We start from the raw sequence: 23860 nt of genomic DNA, 5'->3' as shown, positions 1-23860 counted from the left end.
AATGAGGAAGCCCCTGTTAAGTGTGATAGGCAGGGTTGACAGAGCCCTGGTATCACCAAGCCTACAAGGCAGGTACTTGGATGGCCCCCATTTTACAGATGGAGCAACTGAGACACAGGGAGCTTAAATAACTTGTCCCAGATCACGCTACTATGAAGTGGAGGAGTTGGGGTTCAAATATTTCATCTGGCTCCAAACCCCTTCTCATAATCATAACACTATACTGCCTCTTATAAGAGGGATAAAGACCTGTTCACTGTAAAACCCAAGAGTCCCAATCCCATCTCAGCTAGGTTTTGGCACATTTTCCAGGTAGACTTCCACAGTGGGTATGGTTCCTTCACCAGGGGCCCCATGAAGCACCCCTATTATGCCCTCTAAATCAAGATCACCAATCTTTCCAGTTTGCCCCCTCATGTCAGGCCTGGAAGATTCAGGAGCAGTGTGGTGTAGGCCCTCTGGGAGCTGCCCCCGCAGGGACACACCAGGCTGTCTAACTGGGTGGTGCTTTCCTACTTTCAGACTCAGGGAAGGGAAGCTCCTTCTATCAAGCTACAAACCAAGGTTCCTAAGGATGCTCAGAGATCCTGGTGCCAAAAAGGTCTTATTTTATGAGATAGCCTGTTGTCGCCCATAATGTTATAAATAGGGCACATACCCTCTGTGTGGGAGGTTCAGGACTAGCATTAAATAAGCCTTGCTAGACCCCATAACAGAGCAAAAGTCCTGGCAGAACATGGGAATGGAATGGTGAACAGCCTGAGCCTCAAGGTGCAGCCTCCCAGGCAGTCCTGGGCCCCACGGTGGAGGACAGTGTCTTCCAGAGATAGAGCCATGGTAGGGTCACCCATCCAACCCTTGGTTCAGCCTCAAACCATCCCAGTTTTCTCCATCAAAGGAGGTGGCCATCCATCTATCCAACTTGACTGACCTCCATTATCAAGGACACACTTCCCTAGGTTTTCCCAAGGTATTGCTAAGGTTTTTTTTTCCTCAGAGCCTGCCTGGGAACATTTCAGTAACTGCTGGTCCAGCTTACCCTGGCACAGAGGACATGGGGCCTGTAGATCCCCTGCCCCAGAATCTCTAGGGTGTGTGGGGGGGGTAGTTCTTAAGAATGCAGAGACCTAAGCCCTCCCCGCAGCGAGTCTGTTCAGTAGGCCTGGGGTAGCTCAGAAATCTGCATTTTTAACAAGCTCCCCAGGTAGTTCTGATGCACATTAAAATTTAAAGGGTGACAGTGGGGTGCTGATAACACCAAGATCCAGGGTTCAATCCCTGTACTGGCCAGCCGCCAAAGCATAACAAACAAAAAACAAAAATAAAATTTAAAGGGCAAAGAGCATGGGCCCCAGTATCAGAATTCCCAAGTTTGAAGCTCAGCTCTACCTGTTGCTAGCTGGTTGACCTGAAATAGTTCACTTGCTCAGTAAAGCTTTGGTTTCCGCATCTCTGCAATGGAAGCAATATATGTCCTGCTAAATTCACTAATTTGCAGAAAATTATATCAGATCATGGATATTGCTGGTAGGCTGAAAAATGGTACCCCAAAAGATGTCTACATCCCAAACCCCGGAACTTGTGATTATTACCTTATATGGAAACAAGGACTTTGTAGATGTGATTAAATTAAGGGTCTTGTGATTGGGAAAGTATTCTGTATTGTCCAGGTGGACATAAATGCAGTCACCAGCATCTTATAAGAGAGAGGCAGAGAGAGATTTGACACACAGAGGAGATGTTGTGAAGATGGAGGCAGAGATAACACAGCCACAGGGAAACTAGCACAGGTGTGTCAGTACCAAGTGCCATAGAAATACTTAACATTGTTATTACTTAGAATATAGGTGTTAACTGGGCCTGGTGTGGCCATTCCTGTTGAAAACTGTGTCTGTGAATAGCTTCTTCAAGGACTCAAGCTTTTTGGTGCCTTTTGAATATTTTGAAGCCTTCCAACAGAACAAAGCATGGGTTAAAGCAAACAAGCTTTACTACAACCGTATTTGAAATTTGTCTTTCTAATTAACTAGGATGAGAGCACAATGAATGGCATCCTGGGCGCTTTTTAAGTGGTATTTAGAATGTGTTTGTACCTTGCTCTGGCAAACACTGCTCTTCAATGATATGTGGTGCTGAATCCTGTAGGGACCAGAAAAAGTTTAGGCCTATTAGAATAAAAACATTACTAGTAATATGCTTTAAATTCACATAGTTCCTGTTATTCTAGGAGCTCAGCTTTTCTGAGTCTTCTCTCATCTATTCATGTTCTTGGCGGGGTGATATGCACGTTTGAAAGAGAACTTATGTCCAGCAATTTCTTTTTGGTTTTGCAGCAATGACTGCTGGAGCTCTCTTCCTAAGCCCCCTGCCCCTCACCCCTTGGTGCTGGGCTCTGTCCCACCCTATTGCAGTATGTGACCTCCAGTCCCAGAATGGTGCTTCAAGGGCCTTGGTTGTTATCTTTCAATTCCCCCTGCTCTCTGCCCCCACTCCCATTCCCACCCTTGGGTACCAGTTCATGGTGGGGGTGGGGGTTGGCTGTAACTCATCTCTTCTCTCCACACCCCCTGGCGTCACATTGGAGGTGTTTTGCCTGCCACAGTCCATGCCACCCATCTGAGCTCCTGGCTGGGCCCGTGTAGGCACCATGAAAAGGACAAGAGTCACAGTGCATCTGAGCTGAGCCCAGAGTTGCTAATGGAGTTGACCACAAATGACCACTGTCACCATGATTGCTCTGGGGCTGTTTCCTGAGCACACCTTGGTCACTTTGCATACGTTGCCTCATTTAATCCTGGTGATCACCATATGATGTCAGTCCTAGGATCCCCATTTTACAGATGAAGGAACAGGGACTGAGAAATTACACAGTCACACAGATGACAAGAGTCTGACTGTGGCTCCAGCAGATGGAGGGGAGCACTTTCTACTTAAATAGAAGAACCATAAGGTCAGAGTCAAAATTTGCAGAGAAGACTCAAAACTAAGTTTCTGGAGAAAAAGAGCACAGAAGAACAAAAACCCAGGGTCGCATAGGGTCCCAGGAGGAAAGAGTGAGAGTTTTCCATGGGGTCAGCAGCTGTGGCTGGCCTGGTTGGCACCGATGCAGGAGGAACTGCTGGCCCTGTGTAGAATGAGGCCATCGACGGCTTTAGAAAAGGAGTTCCCACGCACGCCTTCCACCCGCGTTACCTCAGTGGTTGTCACGGAATTTTCAACTAAAAAAAAAAAGAAAGAATTTTCATCTCAATTCTGCCAGAGGGTAATAGTCAAAATATTTAACAGCCCGGACAGCACAGATAACAGGACAGACACTGGACATGAACAGCCGCTCTGGCCGTCCGGGCTGGCTGTCAGTCCTGCTGTGGCTCCTGGCACTTTGAGGAAGAGGAGAGTCAAATTGAATGTGAAGGGGGCTTGATGTCACAATTCCACCGAGATCAGAAATGGGGGGGTGCAAGAGGGAAAGCTAGCTGCCAGTCAGCGATCCTGCCTGCACCGGGCAAGCGTGGGCCTCGGCCATGCATCGGAGATCCCCGGGGACCTGGTGAAAAGGTAAATTCTCCAAGAATGACTTAGTGTGTCAGGGGCTGGTGGCAGACATCTGTGTGGCTAACAAGCCCCACTGACTGCCGTGTGGTAGTGTCTGAAAACCAGAGTCTTCACTCCTCTGGTCCCGCCCTACCTATCCCCACCGTCTTAACAAAACCATACGGAGGTCATCATTGGCCACCCCTTCATCTGTGGCATATGTGACATACGCAGTATATGTGTCTATATACACGTACATTTATATAAATGTGCTGTGTGTGTGTGTGTGCATATGTGTATATATATATACGCACCACATTTTCATTATCCGTTCATCTGTCGTCGGACATTTAGTTTGTTTTCACATCTCGGCTATCCTAAATGTTCTCACCACAAAAAAAAAGGAAGGAAGGAAGGGAAAGAAGGAAATGGTGTAACTGTGTGAGATGATGGGTATGTTAATTAGCTTGATTGTGTGATTACTTCACCGTGTGGACGTAAAACAGCAAGTTGTACACCTTGAGTGTATAAATGTGTGCAATTTTTATTTGTCAGTTATGCCTCAATAAAGCTGCAGGAAGAAACCCAAGAGGTTTTCGGGGCGGCGCTCCTGCTGGGGGAGGCTGCCGGGGAGGTGCAGTGTGAGGGGCCTGGGGCCTAGTGCAGGGCCCTGGGCAAGTTGCCCAACTTTTGTGGGTCTCTGTCTCTTTGTCCATAAAATGAGAACAATCTCTAACTTAGGGTCCTTTTAGAAATGAAAGAGATGATGTATGTAAAATACTTAGGATAGTACCTGACATTGTATGAACTTTAATAGGGTCATACCTGTTAGTCCACAAACTCCTGCACCAGTGAACATCGAGTTTGGTCATTCATTCTCCTGCCATACACTTGAGGCTACAAGTCACCACATGAATGGACAAGGTCTTTGTTTGACCGGCCTCCCTCTTTATTACTGGCCTCTTTTTTGTCAGTCTTGTTTTAATTATTCTAAAATAGGCGCACTCCTGCACACACAGGTAGTCTTATTTTAAGCTGCCTCATCATATTTGAAGTAGACACAGTATAAATTTTTAAAACCTTCAAATAAAGGAACCTTAGTGAAGACCAGGCTGCTTATTTTATACATGGGAAAACCAGAACATATAAAGAAGTTAAATGTCCCACCCGAAGGTCACACCCCCAGTTAAGAGGTAGATCCGCGGTGAGAACCCTCTCTAGCTGCATGTCCCCTGTGAGTGGACGGGCACCCCGACAAGTCCAGCCTTCAGCTGTGAGGAGCGTAACCTGGGAACATCCAGTCAGTGGTTATGAGCAGTGATGCACCCAAATTTAGCTTCAGCCAAGGCTTGTTTCAGCCTTGGTGTCAGCCCATCTGCATTATGGCCTTGGGGGCTTAGGAAGGCCACCAGCCAAAGGCCAACGCTAGCCTCGTTTCTGGAACTCCTGAATGTGTGCATAATCAACGACCTGGTGATTGCCACCATGCCTCTTCTGTGTCACCATGCCAATAATGCAAGCAACGTCTTGTGGATTTATTGCTAATATCAGGACTTTCACTCCCAAATATATATATGTATATATGTCTATAAGCATTTTTGATGAAGCTTGGAAGGGAAGATCTCCTTATCTGCTTCATATGTTGAGATTCTATCAGTCGGCAGAAAATAACTTTATATTTATTATTGCAAGAACACTATAATAATTAATGATGTTGGTTCATGCCCATCCAGGGATGCCAGAATAAGAATAAGAATTAATGATGCCTGTGGAAGCTGCTAATTTTCATCCAGAAAAAGTTAGCAACTTTTAAATAGTTAAGTACGGACATAGATGGACAACCACACTGAATATTATGAGAGTACACTAACTAGATACTTTTAGGAAGAATAGTATATCTTTTTTAAACCAACAAATGTTCGTCAAAATAAAATAACAATACAAGGCAGAATAATGGAGAACATACTTAATATAAATCTAATCTTTTTAGAGTCGTTTGGGGTACTAAATTTATAACATTCTACAAAACAACCTATGAGAACTATGTTACGTTTTTGGTAATTTAACTCCATTTCGTCTGTGATCCTTGCTTCTCTGTAGGACTCAGCTGAAGTCCCTGTTTAGAGCCGCACATGTGCAGCACACCCACGGCAGAAGGAATCTAACAGCCGAGAATGCTGATCAAGACTTACTGAACTGAAATGGAAAACTTGCAAAATTTACTCAAATTTTTAACAAAATATAACTAGATTTTTAAATCAAATTTCAGACTTATTCTTGTGGCCCAGAATTCATTCTAGGGTGGTGCTGCGCGATCTGACAGGGCTTTGGCTCAGTGTCACTATTACTGTATCTCTAGCAGCCTTTCAGCCGCGTGTGTTTGTGCGGCGCTGGATGAGGAGTGAGAGCAGGTGCCTGTGTCAGCCCCTTCCTTTCCCCTTCTCCTCCGACCTCTGTTCCTCCCAGCAGGGAAGGCCTGAGAAGGGCCATGGTTTCCAGTCTTCTTGTGTAGACAGGAAAGATGAGCAGATCTTTCTTTTAAAGATGGGAGCTCAGATCTCCTGAGTGTGCTGTGGGAGGCAGACCAGAGCTGGGCCCCGATGTGTGGTTCCTGTGGCTTTGCTGTGGCTGGGGACCTGGGGACACTCAGAAGTGAGGAGCACAGCAGGTCACCTCTCCTGTGTATTTCTGTTTCCTCCCTGATAGTTTGTGAAGTTTGCCAACATCGAGGAGGACACCCCATCCTATCATCGGAGCTATGACTTCTTTGTGTCCCGATTCAGTGAAATGTGCCACTCGAGCCACGATGACTTGGAAATCAAGACGAAGTGAGTAGGGGAAGGCCAGGGGGCCTGCCGGGCTTACAACAGAAGCATCGCTGGGTCTCATAGAACTTCCAACCGGGGCCACGTCGCTGCTTTCTGTGGTGTTTACTTCTTTTCTGCTGTTGCTGGGGAGGAAAGAGCACTGGCTGGACGCAGGTGGTCAGAGGGTAGCGCTGGGCTCCCAGCACGTGTTTGCTTTCTGTGGTGTTTACTTCTTTTCTGCTGTTGCTGGGGAGGAAAGAGCACTGGCTGGATGCAGGTGGTCAGAGGGTAGCGCTGGGCTCCCAGCACGTGTTTTGTACAGGAAAAGCCTCTTGGGCCAGAAAACAGGGCTAGACATAATGGCCCTTTGAGCTGAATTTGAGAGCCAGCGACAGAACCCACGCCCTCCTCCATACACTCTTTTGTTCAGAAGTCCGTGCGTTTATATCTGCTTTCTGTGGTGTTTACTTCTTTTCTGCTGTTGCTGGGGAGGAAAGAGCACTGGCTGGACGCAGGTGGTCAGAGGGTAGCGCTGGGCTCCCAGCACGTGTTTTGTACAGGAAAAGCCTCTTGGGCCAGAAAACAGGGCTAGACATAATGGTCCTTTGAGCTGAATTTGAGAGCCAGCGACAGAACCCACGCCCTCCTCCATACACTCTTTTGTTCAGAAGTCCGTGCGTTTATATGCTCCAGAAACTCACCACTCACCATTATCCATCAGAGTCTCACCCACCAATAAAGGGCACAGTCCTCACACGGGCTGATGCCGCTGCCTTCCTCATGACCTCCACTCCCCTCCTGCTCACACTCCCCTCCGGCCAGCAGGCCTCCTGGCAGCCTCCGACACTCCAGGGACACTCCTGCCCCAGGGCTTTTGCACAATCTGTGCCTGGGCCAGGAGGGCTTCCTCCACAGCTCCACACAGCTCCCTGCTGCCCTCCCCAAGCCTTTGCTCAAAGGTCCCCTCATCAGCAAAGCCTGTCCCTTAATGTCCTGCACACTCACCCTTCACCCTCACCCTGCTCCATTTTTCTTTCCCATATGCTCATCCCATTACCGTGTGTCATAATTGGCTTGCTGTGTTTCTTATTCATGGTCTCTTCCCACTAGAATGTAGGTTCTAGGACGGCAGGAATCATTTTGCCCATCCATGCATCCCACGTGCTGCCTGAAGGGCAGTAGGTACTCTATAGGTACTTGAGTGAATGACTGACCAAATGAAGGCTTTCAAATAAACACCTGGAATTACAGAATACGCTTTTACATACACATACTCAAATTTATAAAAATACTTCACTCGCTGAAATATACCCATCAACACAAGTAAAATCTCTCAGATAAAATTGAGAAAGAAATTTAAATGAATGCATGCTGACACAGATACATAAAGCACAGCACCCAGAGTGATGAATTGGTGAATAGGTGTTTTGTGCCAGGCTCTGTGCTTGGAACTACATAGTGCAAAAGAATCAGAAGTAGGTCTCTGCCTACAGAGTGTGTTATCAGCTGAGGAAGGCTGTAGGAAACTAGAGAAAATGTTAAAGAAGGCAGAAGGCTAAGCTGTCTACACCAATGGAATCTACAGGAGGAGGCGGCTGGGGACTGAAGTCGCCATGTGGCTGGCACACCCAAAGTAGATCAGTTCCCCATTGGCTGGTTCCAGAACTCACCCTCTTCTTTCATCACATCAGCACCTCAGAGGAGTCACAGGAGCCACCTTGTGCTGAACAGCAGGGTCAAGGAACCGGGCATGTCCCCTAACAACAGCCGAGGGTCTGGGTTGGAGGAACAGGAAGTGAACCCCTGCATCCCCCAGCCTGCTGGTTCCAAAGCTTCCCGACAATGGAACGACTCCTGGGCAGGTCCTGGTGACCCCCGATGCCAGGGTGCGAGCCTCTGCAGCCCCAAGACCTCTTGAAGCAGGCATGGGCTGCCTGTGATCAAGCCAGCAGGGGGTGCAGGAGGAAGCAGCCCCGCGTCCTCTCCCAGTATTGGCTTCCTGAGTAACTCCCCTCTCCAGAATGGCTATGAAGAGGCAGAAGGGGCTGGAGCAGTCAGGGGTTGTCCAGAAGCAGGTGTTGGGGAAGGTGTAGGTCTGTGACCAGGTGTGGCTGGAACAAGTGCTGACCACCCAGGCAGCGCCCAGGTGTCTGGAGGGGGAACAGAGGGGACGTTCCTTATACCACCACATGCACACCCTACCCACAGTGTGCGACACGGGCAGCCCTGGGTTCCAGCAGCGCCAGGAGTTCCCTGACCACCAGGAGGAAAGTAGCTGAGGTTTGCCCCAGCCACCAGGCAGTGCCAGTAGCACCCACAGACTGGCACTTATCACCCAAGACAGGAAGGCCTGTGGGTGAGGGAGGATTTCCTGGCCTCGGTCTTCTCCCTTCCTCTTCTTTTTGCCTCCCTGCTCCATGACCTCCCTGTGCCCCTTTTCCCTGAGATCTCTCCCTGCTGTTCATTCTCAGCCTTCTCAGAGTCCAGGGCGGTGGCAGGTGTGCTAGGCTCCCGTCCCGCAGCCTCACTTTGCTGTAGAACCCACAGAACGCCTCTGAATGCCGCAGTTGTCTGAGAACACCCGTGAGTCTCAAGAGTGGAAGTGGGGGGTGAGCACGTGCGTGTGCTGTGTGATCCCTCAGGCCCGGCACAGCAGTGTTGCCCGAACTCCCCTGGGGTTCAGAGACTTCGCAGGGCCCTTGTACACAGCTAGATCTCCATGGAGCCCATTAAAAGGAGTGGTAGGAAGTTTCCTCTCCCCCAGGCCTGATCCTCCTGAGCTCGCGCTGAGAGGGTCGGCCAGCTCTGGGTGCCATGGAATGAAACGTGTACATATGCGGAAGGGATTCTGGGGAGGCTGAAGGGGTGCAAGGCAGTTAGAAAGGAGAAGAAAAATTAATTCACATTCACACATAAGGAAACCCTGGTAGAAATTTTTCCACCGAAGCCTGGTTTCTTGCCAGCCAGGCTCCCCTGGTTGGGACAAATGAGTCCAGCATGTGTGGGGTGTGTTTCGATTGTGCATTAGGGAGTGCCTTTTAACCTGGAGCCAAGAGTGGTAAGTGGAATAGTATTCTAGTTAGTGCATTCTTAAGTCTGGACAGCCTTTGGCTCAGAGCCTTGAATGGGGTCAGGGTCCAAGTGACCAAGTGTTCCTGCAGGGAATCCTTGCCCATTGCCAGCAGCCCTAACAGGTCCTGGGCCAGTGTATCCAGGTGCTGTTAGGCCCCTGCCACCCCCTTCCCTTGGCGGTCACCCAGGGTAGCACCCTGGTAACCCCACTTAAAACTGAAGCTGAAACTACAACTGGCAACTAAACATTTCGAAAAACTGCTCAACTCCAATTATCATCAAAAGGATGCAAATTGAAATAGCTACAAGATGTGAGGGTTTTTCTGAGCCATGAAATTAGAACAGATGTTTAAAACGAGATCCCCAAGGCTGCTGCAGGAACACCGAGAATGGCGTTCTCCTGCAGCTTGTGCACGGGGTGGGGGCGAGGAATAATTTAGCAATATTGGGAGCTTTTCACCTTCTTACCTTTTGATTCAGCGATTCCACTTACAGCAATGACTTGAAACATAGCAAAATATTATATGTCCATCATAGCACTATTAAAATAGAAAAAATTTGAAAACAACTTAAATGACCACTAGGGGACTAGTTTAGAAAGTTCTTATGATGTGTATCATGCAACCATTCAACATGTTTATGAAGAGTTAATGATATAGGAAAAAGCTTTAACAGAAGGCTATGTGGGAAAGAAGCCAATATAAATTAAATATGTAATGGGCTCTTAATTCTGTTATATATTGTGTGCAGAAGAAAGGAAAGACACCAAAACACCAATAATGGTTATCTTTGAGTGGTGATGGTAGGAGTAAATCTTCTCTCCTCTATACTTTTCTATAATTTGCATGTATTATTTTATAATCAGAAAAAAACTTTGATAGAAAAAGAAAAAAAAAAGGGAACTCCAGGCTGAATAAATGGCCGGTAAAGAGGGCTCCCTCCCACCGGGCCATGCTGACCCTAGGTCAGCACAGCAGGGAATGGGGGGTGTGTGGAAGGGGCTTCCTCTGTGCTGTTACTCAGTTTCCCCTCTGGTTTCTCAGCCCGCTTAACCCCAGCCAAAACCCTTTTGTGCCCAGAGAGCCTGCAGCTCTGTGCGTCTTCCTCCAGATCTGTCTCCCCCACCCCTGTAAATTGCTCATAGTCCTGGATTCTGCCAGTTCTTGGCAGCACTTAGAGCTCTTATATCTTGGGCACAAGCTGGAACAAACCCAGCTGCTTTCTAAAGAGGGGGAGCTGGAGCAGCCAGCACCCCAGGGATGGAGCCTGGGTGGTATAAGGGTAAGGGTGGTCTGGGAGTCTCTGAGATAGGCCAGAAGACATGGCTTCCTGGGCTCACGTCCACCAGCACAGGAAGCCAACCAGCCAAGAGGTCATGTCACGAGAAAAGTACCAGATGGTCTCCATCCTGCCTTTTCATGGACAAATATATCCCTAACCCTGAACTCGGCTCCTTTCCTTGCCACAGAAGCTGCACTTCTCAGGGCTTGAGGACTTCATGGTCCCTTTTCGCCCTTTTCCTTACAGAATCCGAATGTCAGGCATCAAAGGCCTGCAAGGGGTGGTGAGGAAGACGGTGAATGATGAACTGCAGGCCAATATCTGGGACCCGCAGCACATGGACAAGATCGTGCCATCGCTGCTTTTCAATCTGCAGCACGTCGAGGAGGCAGAGAGGTAAGGGGCAGGGTGGGGCTCAGACAGCAGACATGTCCGGTCCTCTGAGGCTGCCTGCCAGGCTACTTGGGAACCACATGGCTTAGGCTGCTCGGTAAAACCCAGCTACAAAGCCAGGGATCATGGCTTTGTGGCTTGTTCTGCTGGCTCCCTAGAAGCCTTGGATCTGGCTTTCTGCCAGCCCACTGTACCCCTTAACATCTTTGTTAATGGAGGAAGGACAGTAATGGTGTTGGCAAGAACACAAAAACCCAGAGTCAGTTACCCTGGGCTCTGTGGAAGCAGCAGGCCAAGGAGGTTTTTAAATGCCTTTCATGGTTCCAATTACTGAGGACTTTCCCTCCTGACCTTCCTTCCTCCCTCACTTCCTGATGCTATTTCAGGTCCTTAAAACATGCGTGCTTGACCAATCAGCAGCCGCTCCACAAGGGTTGCAGATACTGGGTTTTAGTCCTGGAGCCCCTACACATGGGACCCATTCCCATCCCTGCCCCTCACCCTTCCTTCCTCCCTCACTTCCTGATGCTATTTCAGGTCCTTAAAACATGCGTGCTTGACCAGTCAGCAGCCGCTCCACAAGGGTTGCAGATACTGGGTTTTAGTCCTGGAGCCCCTACACATGGGACCCATTCCCATCCCTGCCCCTCACTGTTCCCCTCTGTGAAATGGGACAGAGGGAAAGTTTCATGTTGCTATGCCGCCTGGGCTGTCTGTGCACAATGCTGGCTAAAGACACGGGGTTTCTCACTTTCTGTCAGCTGAGCCTCAGCTGCTGGACTGGCAGGGGGAGAACGTGTGCCCTCTGGTGGCCATTCCTGGAACAGCAGCTCACTGACAAGCTCCCGCTGTGGTCTCCAGGGGTCTCAGCCAGGAGCCCTGGGGCTCCTTGTCCTGTCCAGCTCTGGGTCCGCCCCCCTGTGGCTGGGGTACCACCAAGTCACACCTGAACCAACCACTGTGCCTTTCCTTTCCCCTCCCTCTCTTTCCTCTCTCTCCTTTCTCTGCTTTTTTTTTTTTTTTTGCTTTCTCTCCCTTTTCTGTCTGCCTCTCATCCCTCTCTTCATACCCCATCCCTTTTTCCTTCTGAAGCCCTAGCGTTTCGAGACACCCATGTTCTGTGCCTCATCAGGCCCCTCGTGCTCATAGCATCCTTCCCACAGAGGCACATCAGGACTATCTTTAAGGATTTCTAGAAGGGGAACTTCATCCCTTCTCTCCCAGTCACCCTGCACTCTGGGCTTCTCTACCCCATTTAGTTTGACAGCCATGACGTCTTCCCTGTTGCCTAGTGCAGCCTTTATCAAATTCCTGCTCATCCCATCATCACCATTTGCATGGATCAAGTACAGAAACCCAGGGCTGCACAAACCGTGGTCCCAACTTGCCATTCCATCCTTTACCTGTGCGGTCTGTGCTTCTACAGCCGGTCTCCCTCACCCCTCCAAGCGCCAGAGAAGGAAAAGGAGAACCCAGCAGAGCTGGCCGAGAGGTGCCTTCGGGAGCTGCTGGGCCGGGCTGCCTTCGGCAACATCAAAAACGCCATCAAGCCTGTCCTCATGTGAGTACCCCCAAGCCCCCGTCCCCATGTGGGTGCCCCCCACCAAACCTGTCCTCGTGGGAATACCCCCCACAGCCACACCCACACACACCCCAGCCTTCAGCCTGGAATATTTAAGTCCCCGGCATCTTCTTGCTGACTTGAGGAGAAGGGAAAGAGAGATGACAGTGTGGTGCCGTGGCCAAGGCAGTCCCTTCTCTGTGCCTGTGTTCCCCACTGCAAAGGCTACCCCACAGTGGCCAAGTGCAGTTTGGGGAAGAAGAGTTGGCAGGAGGACACCCGAAGCTGAATGAAGGTGCCTGGCTTCATCCCACATGTCCACGGCTACAGAGCCCTGGGCCTCCCTCCAACTCGGGCTGGGACTGCCCCAAGGTCCCTCGTGATTCCCTTCTCTCACCTACACCTCACTTACCTGGGAGCTGTGTGAGGGGCTCTTGGGAGGTGTCACCCTCCCTCCAAGCACGTCTCTCCTACATAATGTCACTTCGAGTTTTGTACTCATTTCCCCATCTTTTCTTCCGCACAGCCATCTGGATAACCATTCTCTTTGGGAACCCAAGGTGTTCGCCATCCGTTGCTTTAAAATCATCATGTACTCAATTCAGGTACGGTGGCTCCCCTGGTCCATCTTGTCCCCCGGCACCTCTGGGAGCAGGACAGTGCACTAAAGTAGAAAGCCAGTTGTCCTCTGTGACTTCTCCTAAGCCCCTAGCAGTCTAAACCAGTGCTGCTTAAGCTAGCTCTGGAGAAGGACCAGTTTCATTATATTAGAACCAGTACATCCCAGACCAATACTTTTATAAACTACAATTAAAAAGAATTCCTAGAAAAATTAAATGAAAGACTCAAGCAAAATACAAGCCCACAGATCACACCCTTGGCTGCTGGGCATTGTCAAATTGTTTACTAAACACTTATTCTCCATTTCTGTACTTATCTCCATATAAATCAGTATCAAACAGATCTTGAACTGGCACCATGGGCCACCCTTTGAGTAGCACTAGACTGAACCATGTGGCTCTCTGGCCCTTGCCAATAAGACCTGGGGCCAGGGAAAAGTGGAAAAGAAGACAACATTTTAAAATGGACTTTTGACCCATTTGAAGTAAAAAGGCCCAGGAAAAATGTGGAAACCCAGGTCTTCACTGGGATTTGATTCTGCCCTTGTTGGACCAAGGGAGGAGGGCACTAGGAAAGGGAAAGGGGCATCGGTGCCACCTGTGGTCCTACCTGCCTTGGGACATCACTTTAGTCTGCCCCTGGCCTCTGGGTCCCAGCAGAAAGAGGGCTCAGAGGCCAGGTGGGGGTCGCTATCTGGGGACCAGCACGTCTTCCTCCCCCCAGCCGCAGCACTCCCACCTGGTTATCCAGCAGCTCCTGAGCCACCTGGACGCCAACAGTCGCAGTGCAGCGACAGTGCGCGCGGGCATCGTGGAGGTCTTGTCGGAAGCTGCCGTCATCGCTGCCACCGGCTCTGTCGGTAAGAGGGCGCTGAGCAGGGGATTGAGGCCTGGAGACCCCCTGTAGACCAACAGTTGCCTTTGCAGGGCTGCCTCCCCTTCCAGAAAAAGGCAAGGGCTGGTAGGGAGGTGTGGAGTTGCTCTTCCTCTGGGGGAGATGTCAGCTGGGGAGAGGAAGCCCCTGGCTGGGGTGGGCAGTGGAGCGTGGGGGCGGGATGCCAGCCCTGGCCGTCGGCGCTGCCACCCGCTGCACTCAGGGCCCACGGTGCTGGAGATGTTCAACACTCTGCTGAGACAGCTGCGGCTCAGCATCGACTACGCCCTGACCGGGAGCTACGACGGGGCCGTCAGCCTGGGCACCAAGATCATCAAGGAGCATGAGGAACGCATGTTCCAGGAGGCAGTCATCAAGACCATAGGTGGGTCCAGCGGGCATGGCAGGGCGGGGCCGCGCCCCACGAGGGCCTGTCCAGGGTGTCGCCTGGCTGTCAGACACCCGATCGTGTCGTGTCTGGGCCTGAGTGAGAGCACAAAGCCCTCCCGGTGGGTGCTCAGCCGGGACTCACGATCAAGCCCGGCTCATCCTGTGCTGCAGTCCCCATCAGGCCTGCCTTGTGCCTCCGGGTTTGGGTGATTGGAGGGTAGGTGGGGACTGAGGAAGGATAAGGGGGAAAAGAAGAAAGGGAGGTGGCCATGGAGGAAATGTATGTGCACCTGGGTTTGGAGACCTTTTTTTAAAGCCACCTCCCAAGGGTGTCAGGGGTGCCCCACTTGCAGAGCCTGCCTGTCCTGGTGCCATCTGAGCTCCTCTCAGCTCTGAGAAGCAGGCAGGGCAGGCAGAGGAGGCTCACGTGGGGTTGGTGGAGGCATGGCCTGCCCCAGGGCCCCAGCAGGCCAGCCTGGGAAGGGGGCCCCACCCTCTTCCCGCCAAGCAGTGCAGACCTTAGCCACAGCCTCGGTCATGTGAAGTGAGGGGACCAGAGCCTGGAAGAGCCCCATGGAGTCATCCAGTGCCTCCCCTTCCACACCCAGATGGTTCCGGGCAGCTTCTCTCTCTGGGTCTGAATGGGCTCTGGAAAGCAGCAGTCCCCACTCTCTGCAGGAGTTTGTTCCGCTGAAAGGCTGAGCCAGGAGGGACCATGGCAGCTGCTGGCCTGACCTGGGCTCATCCTCCCTGCCATCTCTCCCCTGCAGGCTCCTTTGCCAGCACGTTGCCCACTTACCAGCGCTCCGAGGTGATCCTCTTCATCATGAGCAAGGTCCCGCTGCCTTCCCTGCATCACCCCATGGAGACGGGGAGGACAGGGTGAGTGCACCACGCCTCTCCCAGCCTCCATTCCTGCCAGTTTCCCCTTCCCATGTTTTCTGCCCTCTCCTTTATCCATCTTTCTTGGCTCTGCCCTCTCTTCTCTACGTTTATTCCCAAATCCCTCAGCAGCCTTTAGTGGGGTCTTTGGATCCCACAAGTTTCTCAGGCTGTCCCAGCAAGAACCACCCCGCACCCTGGGGGAAGCCATTAATTCCCTGGCTTGGTTCCTGCATCTGGAAGTCCCTGTCCTGCGTAACCCCATAAGATAAGCCTCATGGGGAGCAAATCAAAAGGAGAACTGAGCAGGCGAGTGTGGGATCTCTGCCTATATCACCATCCTGGGGAGTGTTTGTGTCTCTGGCCTACAGGGAAAACAGGAACCGGCTGACCCAGATCATGCTGCTAAAATCCCTCCTTCAGGTAAGCCTCTCCTGTCCCCACTCCTACTCTGCCTCTGCAGGAGGCAACTCCTTCCAAGGGACCAAGAGAAGGCCACCACGTACAGGTTGCAGGTTGCATACTGCACAAACATGCCCAGCCAAAAGGGCGAGTGGGGCCAAAATCCAGCCTGTGTCCTACTCACTAGCCAGGCTGGGCACCCGCAGAGTTGGGTCATCCAGAGCAGGTGGGGCACCTGCTTCTCATTTTCACAAAGGATCCTTACTGGCCACTGAAGCCTTGTCACTCAAACATTATCTGTCTTGAGATGGAATCTACTGGTTCCTGCGTTCTCCCCTCCAGGTACCCTCCCCAGGTCCCTTTCCCCTCAGTTTCTCCTCTTTTCCCCTTGGTACTTGTGCCTACCTGAGTCTCCCAGCCCCCTTCTTTCCCTTCATCAGTGTGTTATACACTGCACCTCTTCTTTACTTTTCCCCTTGGTACTTGTGCCTACCTGAGTCTCCCAGCCCCCTTCTTTCCCTTCATCAGTGCACCTCTTCTTTATACCCTTGCAGCTGTCACTGGAGTGTGGATCCATTGTTCTCAATCACCATTCCCATGACCAATTTGTAAAAATACACAGATTCCCTAGAGATCTTAAGCAGCCAGCCTGATGAGGGCCTGGAACCTGTACTTGTAACCAAGCTCTGCAAGAATCCTTATGCACAGCCCTGTTCTAAACTCTGGGCATCCACAACCAGATTATTCTCATAGTCTCTCTTCTCTCCACCTCACCTGTTATAAACAACCACAGGAAGAATTTTCTAGAAATGCTCTTCCCCACGTGTTGCCCCTTATTTCAGAGTAGATCTCAGTTTCCAGCTGACGTGCGTCTAGATATTGAGCTTCTCTGACTAAAGTTGGAAGGCCCCCAGTCCCTTTCCCTCCCTAGACTCCCCGTCTCGCCTCTCAGCCACTGTCCTGCCTCTGCTCCAGCCATGCCAGTGTGGACAGAGCCTCACTTCCACTCCTGCTCCCTTCCCTCTGCTCCAGCCCACACCCTCCCATCACTGTGGTTTTTTGCTTTTGCTCTAACTCTGCCTCACACCTAGTTATCTCCTTACTATACATATTCCTGCCATTTGTTTGCTGAGTTTACCCTCATTAATTTGTACCCAGCAGCTTGTTAATGTGACAGTGTGGGACACACTCATACCCATCCCTTTAGTCCATGTCGAGGCTCACTGTCGATGCTCCCAGGCTGTGCTAGGTCATCAGGGCCCTGTGACTCATCGAAGGTGTTGTTTTGCAATGTGGGCTTAGCAGTAAATATGCATTGCTGCTTTCAGGTGCTCTGCCAGCGTCATGTGTGACGTGTCTATTGCTGCCAACTGGCTTTAGTCAGAAGGCCCCCATGTCTCCATGCTAGAAGAGATGTAACCAAATGCTGTCTGTGTGTGCTCTTTGGTTATTGCCACATGCATGAGTTCGGATTCTTCAGCCCAGCTGGAAGTTCTGCCACTGTCTAGTTCTTCATGACTGTCCATCCTCTCAGTGAAGCATTGTGCCCATGCTGTGTGGTCACCAGTTGTGTCCTGATTGGCTGGAAAGTTAGGTGCAGAGGTTCCCTGGCTCCTGCTTCCCTGTAGTGCATAGCCCTTGCTGGCTTTTATTACCTTCATGTCCCTGAACACTGTCCCCATCCACTCACATGTCTACCAAGCTGAGCTGAGCAGAGCAGGTTGTCTAGGTGGATGTTGGAGTGTTCAGAAAAGTTGCCTGTGGCATCAGGGCCTGGGATGAAGGGTAGGGGAAGCTGGGTTGGGAGATGTCTGGAGAGGATGGATACTTTAGACCCAGCTTCTGCCAGCTGTTACTCCATCTCCTCGCTGCATCCAGGAGGGCCAGTGCTCCTAAGCACACCTGTCCTGGGCTCCCTTGCAGGTATCCACAGGTTTCCAGTGCAACAACATGATGTCAGCCCTACCCAGCAACTTCCTTGACCGCCTTCTCTCTACCGCCCTCATGGAAGATGCAGAAATCCGCCTCTTTGTTCTAGAGATTCTCATCAGTTTCATTGATCGTCATGGCAACCGCCACAAGTTCTCTACCATCAGGTGAACTTGGGGTCTCTCCTCCAGTTGACCTGTGGTGAGACAGAAGACTCCCAATAGGGCCTGTCCTCTCAGCCAGTAGCCTCACAGCCAGATGGGAGGACAATTTAGCTATTCGGTGAGACCTCCAGGGAGTTGATCACCAACCTTGACCCTGAGGTCAAGCGAGGGAAGGAGAGACCAAAGGGAACTTGTGTCTAGGGGAGGAAAGAGAGGTGGACTGGAGATTAGGGAGATCAAGGGCAGGTGCTAAAGGGAGTTCTCAGGTGAAGGGGAGGAGGGAGATCAGGGTTATCAGGGGAGACTGAGAGGATTTGGGGGAATAAGGGGAGGAAGAGAAGAATCAGGATCAAGGTTTAAGAGAAAGGGAAGGAACTTGAGAACTTAGGAGAAAATGGTCATTAGGCTAAGAACCAGGGCCAGGGGAACACTGGGAGGCTTTGGTACTGACTGACAGTGTTGGGGATAAAGCCCAGTGCACCACGTGAGCTCGGGCTGGCCTCAACAAGGGCTAAGAGGCACCTGGTGTCCCCTCCCAGTACCCTCAGTGACATCTCTGTCTTGAAGCTGAAAGTAGACAAGTGCTCCCGACAGGACACCGTCTTCATGAAGAAGGTAAGCGCAACCTCAAGTCACAGCGAGCCTGGGCGGACCAGGCCTGTGGACCCCCACCTTCCAGCCCCCAGAGCCTGCCTCCTCCCTCTGGGATGTGCTTGGTCAGGTGGACTAGCGCCGCCTCTGTGGGGCAAGCCCATTGTGATATTATCACTGAGGCCAGAGCCAGGAACACCCCAGGGGAGCCAGTCCAGGGCCATTGACTGCTCTGTCCTTACAAGTGGATCTGGGCAGCAGCTTTTGTTGCTGGTTTTACTGGGCCCACCCTTCCCTAAACCTGCACCCCTATGTGTGTTCACTTCCACTGGAGGGTGCTTTAAAGGCATCCCTCCCTGAGGGTGGAAGTGGGGTACACCTGCTCAGACTGGCCTTCCTGCTCTTCTCCTTGCCCCTTCTGTGCCCGCCTCCCCCACCGTGGCCTTCCCCTGCCCCTGCCACTGTCCCCAGCACTCGCAGCAGCTCTACAGACACATCTACCTGAGCTGTAAGGAGGAAACGAATATGCAGAAACACTACGAGGCGCTCTATGGCTTGCTGGCGCTCATCAGCATTGAGCTGGCCAACGAGGAGGTGGGCTTGCTGGCGCTCATCAGCATGGAGCTGGCCAACGAGGAGGTGGTGGTAGACCTTATCCGCCTGGTGCTGGCTGTCCAGGTGGGGCCTGGTGTGGGCAAGGACATGGGGGCTGGGGGGAGGCGGAGGGGCCTGTTTTGGCCAAGCGCTGATAAAAGTACTGAGCAGCAACTGGTGGTAGACCTTATCCGCCTGGTGCTGGCTGTCCAGGTGGGGCCTGGTGTGGGCAAGGACATCGGGGCTGGGGGGAGGCGGAGGGGCCTGTTTTGGCCAAGCGCTGATAAAAGTAATGAGCAGCAACTTCTTAGCAATTGTTTTGGAGCTCGGGAATGTCACATTCGAGGCTAGCCATTCCTCCAAATCGTGATCCTGTTTGGGGAACCCCAACAAAGCCTTAATCTATGATTTAGGCCCATTCTCAAGCTAAAGGAGACCCAGGGAACAGGTCAGTCAGAAACACCCCTTTGCCCATAGTATTCCAAGTCTCTTGCAGGATCTGAGGGAGACTCCAGGGATTCCCAAGAGGGAGCTGATAAGTCCCGAGCGATCACAAAACAATTTTGTTTGTCTAAAGATCCTCTGGTTCTCAAACTTAGCTGTGTTTTAGAATTGCCTTGACNTCTTTTCCCCTTGGTACTTGTGCCTACCTGAGTCTCCCAGCCCCCTTCTTTCCCTTCATCAGTGTGTTATACACTGCACCTCTTCTTTACACCCTTGCAGCTGTCACTGGAGTGTGGATCCATTGTTCTCAATCACCATTCCCATGACCAATTTGTAAAAATACACAGATTCCCTAGAGATCTTAAGCAGCCAGCCTGATGAGGGCCTGGAACCTGTACTTGTAACCAAGCTCTGCAAGAATCCTTATGCACAGCCCTGTTCTAAACTCTGGGCATCCACAACCAGATTATTCTCATAGTCTCTCTTCTCTCCACCTCACCTGTTATAAACAACCACAGGAAGAATTTTCTAGAAATGCTCTTCCCCACGTGTTGCCCCTTATTTCAGAGTAGATCTCAGTTTCCAGCTGACGTGCGTCTAGATATTGAGCTTCTCTGACTAAAGTTGGAAGGCCCCCAGTCCCTTTCCCTCCCTAGACTCCCCGTCTCGCCTCTCAGCCACTGTCCTGCCTCTGCTCCAGCCATGCCAGTGTGGACAGAGCCTCACTTCCACTCCTGCTCCCTTCCCTCTGCTCCAGCCCACACCCTCCCATCACTGTGGTTTTTTGCTTTTGCTCTAACTCTGCCTCACACCTAGTTATCTCCTTACTATACATATTCCTGCCATTTGTTTGCTGAGTTTACCCTCATTAATTTGTACCCAGCAGCTTGTTAATGTGACAGTGTGGGACACACTCATACCCATCCCTTTAGTCCATGTCGAGGCTCACTGTCGATGCTCCCAGGCTGTGCTAGGTCATCAGGGCCCTGTGACTCATCGAAGGTGTTGTTTTGCAATGTGGGCTTAGCAGTAAATATGCATTGCTGCTTTCAGGTGCTCTGCCAGCGTCATGTGTGACGTGTCTATTGCTGCCAACTGGCTTTAGTCAGAAGGCCCCCATGTCTCCATGCTAGAAGAGATGTAACCAAATGCTGTCTGTGTGTGCTCTTTGGTTATTGCCACATGCATGAGTTCGGATTCTTCAGCCCAGCTGGAAGTTCTGCCACTGTCTAGTTCTTCATGACTGTCCATCCTCTCAGTGAAGCATTGTGCCCATGCTGTGTGGTCACCAGTTGTGTCCTGATTGGCTGGAAAGTTAGGTGCAGAGGTTCCCTGGCTCCTGCTTCCCTGTAGTGCATAGCCCTTGCTGGCTTTTATTACCTTCATGTCCCTGAACACTGTCCCCATCCACTCACATGTCTACCAAGCTGAGCTGAGCAGAGCAGGTTGTCTAGGTGGATGTTGGAGTGTTCAGAAAAGTTGCCTGTGGCATCAGGGCCTGGGATGAAGGGTAGGGGAAGCTGGGTTGGGAGATGTCTGGAGAGGATGGATACTTTAGACCCAGCTTCTGCCAGCTGTTACTCCATCTCCTCGCTGCATCCAGGAGGGCCAGTGCTCCTAAGCACACCTGTCCTGGGCTCCCTTGCAGGTATCCACAGGTTTCCAGTGCAACAACATGATGTCAGCCCTACCCAGCAACTTCCTTGACCGCCTTCTCTCTACCGCCCTCATGGAAGATGCAGAAATCCGCCTCTTTGTTCTAGAGATTCTCATCAGTTTCATTGATCGTCATGGCAACCGCCACAAGTTCTCTACCATCAGGTGAACTTGGGGTCTCTCCTCCAGTTGACCTGTGGTGAGACAGAAGACTCCCAATAGGGCCTGTCCTCTCAGCCAGTAGCCTCACAGCCAGATGGGAGGACAATTTAGCTATTCGGTGAGACCTCCAGGGAGTTGATCACCAACCTTGACCCTGAGGTCAAGCGAGGGAAGGAGAGACCAAAGGGAACTTGTGTCTAGGGGAGGAAAGAGAGGTGGACTGGAGATTAGGGAGATCAAGGGCAGGTGCTAAAGGGAGTTCTCAGGTGAAGGGGAGGAGGGAGATCAGGGTTATCAGGGGAGACTGAGAGGATTTGGGGGAATAAGGGGAGGAAGAGAAGAATCAGGATCAAGGTTTAAGAGAAAGGGAAGGAACTTGAGAACTTAGGAGAAAATGGTCATTAGGCTAAGAACCAGGGCCAGGGGAACACTGGGAGGCTTTGGTACTGACTGACAGTGTTGGGGATAAAGCCCAGTGCACCACGTGAGCTCGGGCTGGCCTCAACAAGGGCTAAGAGGCACCTGGTGTCCCCTCCCAGTACCCTCAGTGACATCTCTGTCTTGAAGCTGAAAGTAGACAAGTGCTCCCGACAGGACACCGTCTTCATGAAGAAGGTAAGCGCAACCTCAAGTCACAGCGAGCCTGGGCGGACCAGGCCTGTGGACCCCCACCTTCCAGCCCCCAGAGCCTGCCTCCTCCCTCTGGGATGTGCTTGGTCAGGTGGACTAGCGCCGCCTCTGTGGGGCAAGCCCATTGTGATATTATCACTGAGGCCAGAGCCAGGAACACCCCAGGGGAGCCAGTCCAGGGCCATTGACTGCTCTGTCCTTACAAGTGGATCTGGGCAGCAGCTTTTGTTGCTGGTTTTACTGGGCCCACCCTTCCCTAAACCTGCACCCCTATGTGTGTTCACTTCCACTGGAGGGTGCTTTAAAGGCATCCCTCCCTGAGGGTGGAAGTGGGGTACACCTGCTCAGACTGGCCTTCCTGCTCTTCTCCTTGCCCCTTCTGTGCCCGCCTCCCCCACCGTGGCCTTCCCCTGCCCCTGCCACTGTCCCCAGCACTCGCAGCAGCTCTACAGACACATCTACCTGAGCTGTAAGGAGGAAACGAATATGCAGAAACACTACGAGGCGCTCTATGGCTTGCTGGCGCTCATCAGCATTGAGCTGGCCAACGAGGAGGTGGTGGTAGACCTTATCCGCCTGGTGCTGGCTGTCCAGGTGGGGCCTGGTGTGGGCAAGGACATGGGGGCTGGGGGGAGGCGGAGGGGCCTGTTTTGGCCAAGCGCTGATAAAAGTAATGAGCAGCAACTGCTTAGCAATTGTTTTGGAGCTCGGGAATGTCACATTCGAGGCTAGCCATTCCTCCAAATCGTGATCCTGTTTGGGGAACCCCAACAAAGCCTTAATCTATGATTTAGGCCCATTCTCAAGCTAAAAGAGACCCAGGGAACAGGTCAGTCAGAAACACCCCTTTGCCCCTAGTATTCCAAGTCTCTTGCAGGATCTGAGGGAGACTCCAGGGATTCCCAAGAGGGAGCTGATAAGTCCCGAGCAATCACAAAACAGTTTTGTTTGTCTAAAGATCCTCTGGTTCTCAAACTTAGCTGTGTTTTAGAATTGCCTTGACTACTTGTTAAAAATACACATTCCTTGAACTGGTTGACTCAGAGTCTCCCAGGCCTGGGACCTGTATATGTAACAAGCTTCCTTCATGATTCGTAAGCAGCCAGGGTGGCAATAGATAGGGCCTGCGACTTTCAGGGTCTGCCTGAGTGGAAGTGTACTCCCAAGGATGGGTCCTTCAGACTCAGATGCCGGGGTCCCCAGGGCCCTGACGCCAGGCAGGCATCACATTCCCGAATCGTGGCAAGTCTGGGAATTCAGCAATGGAAAGTCTTAAGCCACCTGCATGACAGTGCAGGGCCAGCCTAGCTGCTACAATTTTCTTAGTTCCATTTACCCTGAAGAGGTAGAATTTGGGATTCCTTTGTGTTCTAATCTGCTGGTGACTCCCTGCACTTTCTCTGCTTAACATACAAACCCAGCTTAGCAAGCCAAGCCAATCCTCCAAGAATCAGCTATAGCGAAGGAGACTGCATGCTAGTGTTGGAACTAATGGTGAGGGTTTAGACAGTAAAGGTCACTAAAGCTGCAACTGCACAGTGGGGACTGAGGTCACAGCCTCTCTACTCAGTGTTTGTAAGCCTCCCAGCCCATGGATTGTTCTGGGGACCATCCCTTCAGCATGAATGAGGATGATGCTGTCCCCCAGAAAGTTATGGGACAAATGCTGAGAAAGGCTTAGTCTGAAAAAGTGAGTCGTCTCTAAAGAAGGTTGGGGAGCGACTGGGGGAAGGGCAGGGGCCTGCTGTAGTTTATCAATTAAAAACTCCTCTGTTGCTACAGGATGTGGCCCAGGTCAATGAAGAGAACTTGCCCGTGTACAACCGCTGTGCCCTGTACGCACTGGGCGCGGCGTACCTGAACCTCATCAGCCAGCT

The 23860-nt window shown here is 51.4% G+C and overlaps 1 protein-coding gene across 1 annotated transcript in view; it reads left to right on the top strand.

Moving 5' to 3' along the window:
- The first annotated feature begins 6242 nt into the window (after positions 1 to 6242).
- Positions 6243 to 23860, top strand: part of EFR3B (EFR3 homolog B (S. cerevisiae)) — a 29499-nt gene continuing 11881 nt past the window's right edge. Inside the window, exons 1-12 of the mRNA XM_008594428.1 lie at positions 6243 to 6359; positions 10938 to 11087; positions 12511 to 12645; positions 13172 to 13250; positions 13990 to 14125; positions 14363 to 14524; positions 15300 to 15411; positions 15783 to 15834; positions 17737 to 17909; positions 18446 to 18521; positions 22416 to 22577; positions 23766 to 23777. Coding sequence (XP_008592650.1) covers positions 6319 to 6359; positions 10938 to 11087; positions 12511 to 12645; positions 13172 to 13250; positions 13990 to 14125; positions 14363 to 14524; positions 15300 to 15411; positions 15783 to 15834; positions 17737 to 17909; positions 18446 to 18521; positions 22416 to 22577; positions 23766 to 23777 — 1290 coding nt within the window. The 5' untranslated portion in view covers positions 6243 to 6318. The remainder of the gene's footprint in view (positions 6360 to 10937; positions 11088 to 12510; positions 12646 to 13171; positions 13251 to 13989; positions 14126 to 14362; positions 14525 to 15299; positions 15412 to 15782; positions 15835 to 17736; positions 17910 to 18445; positions 18522 to 22415; positions 22578 to 23765; positions 23778 to 23860) is intronic.

The sequence above is a fragment of the Galeopterus variegatus genome, unplaced genomic scaffold (assembly GCF_000696425.1).
Source record: "Galeopterus variegatus unplaced genomic scaffold, G_variegatus-3.0.2 Scaffold10777, whole genome shotgun sequence".
NCBI classification, from domain to species: domain Eukaryota; kingdom Metazoa; phylum Chordata; class Mammalia; order Dermoptera; family Cynocephalidae; genus Galeopterus; species Galeopterus variegatus.
Note: the sequence above shows the minus strand (reverse complement) of the source record. Positions and strands in the feature narration are given on the sequence as shown.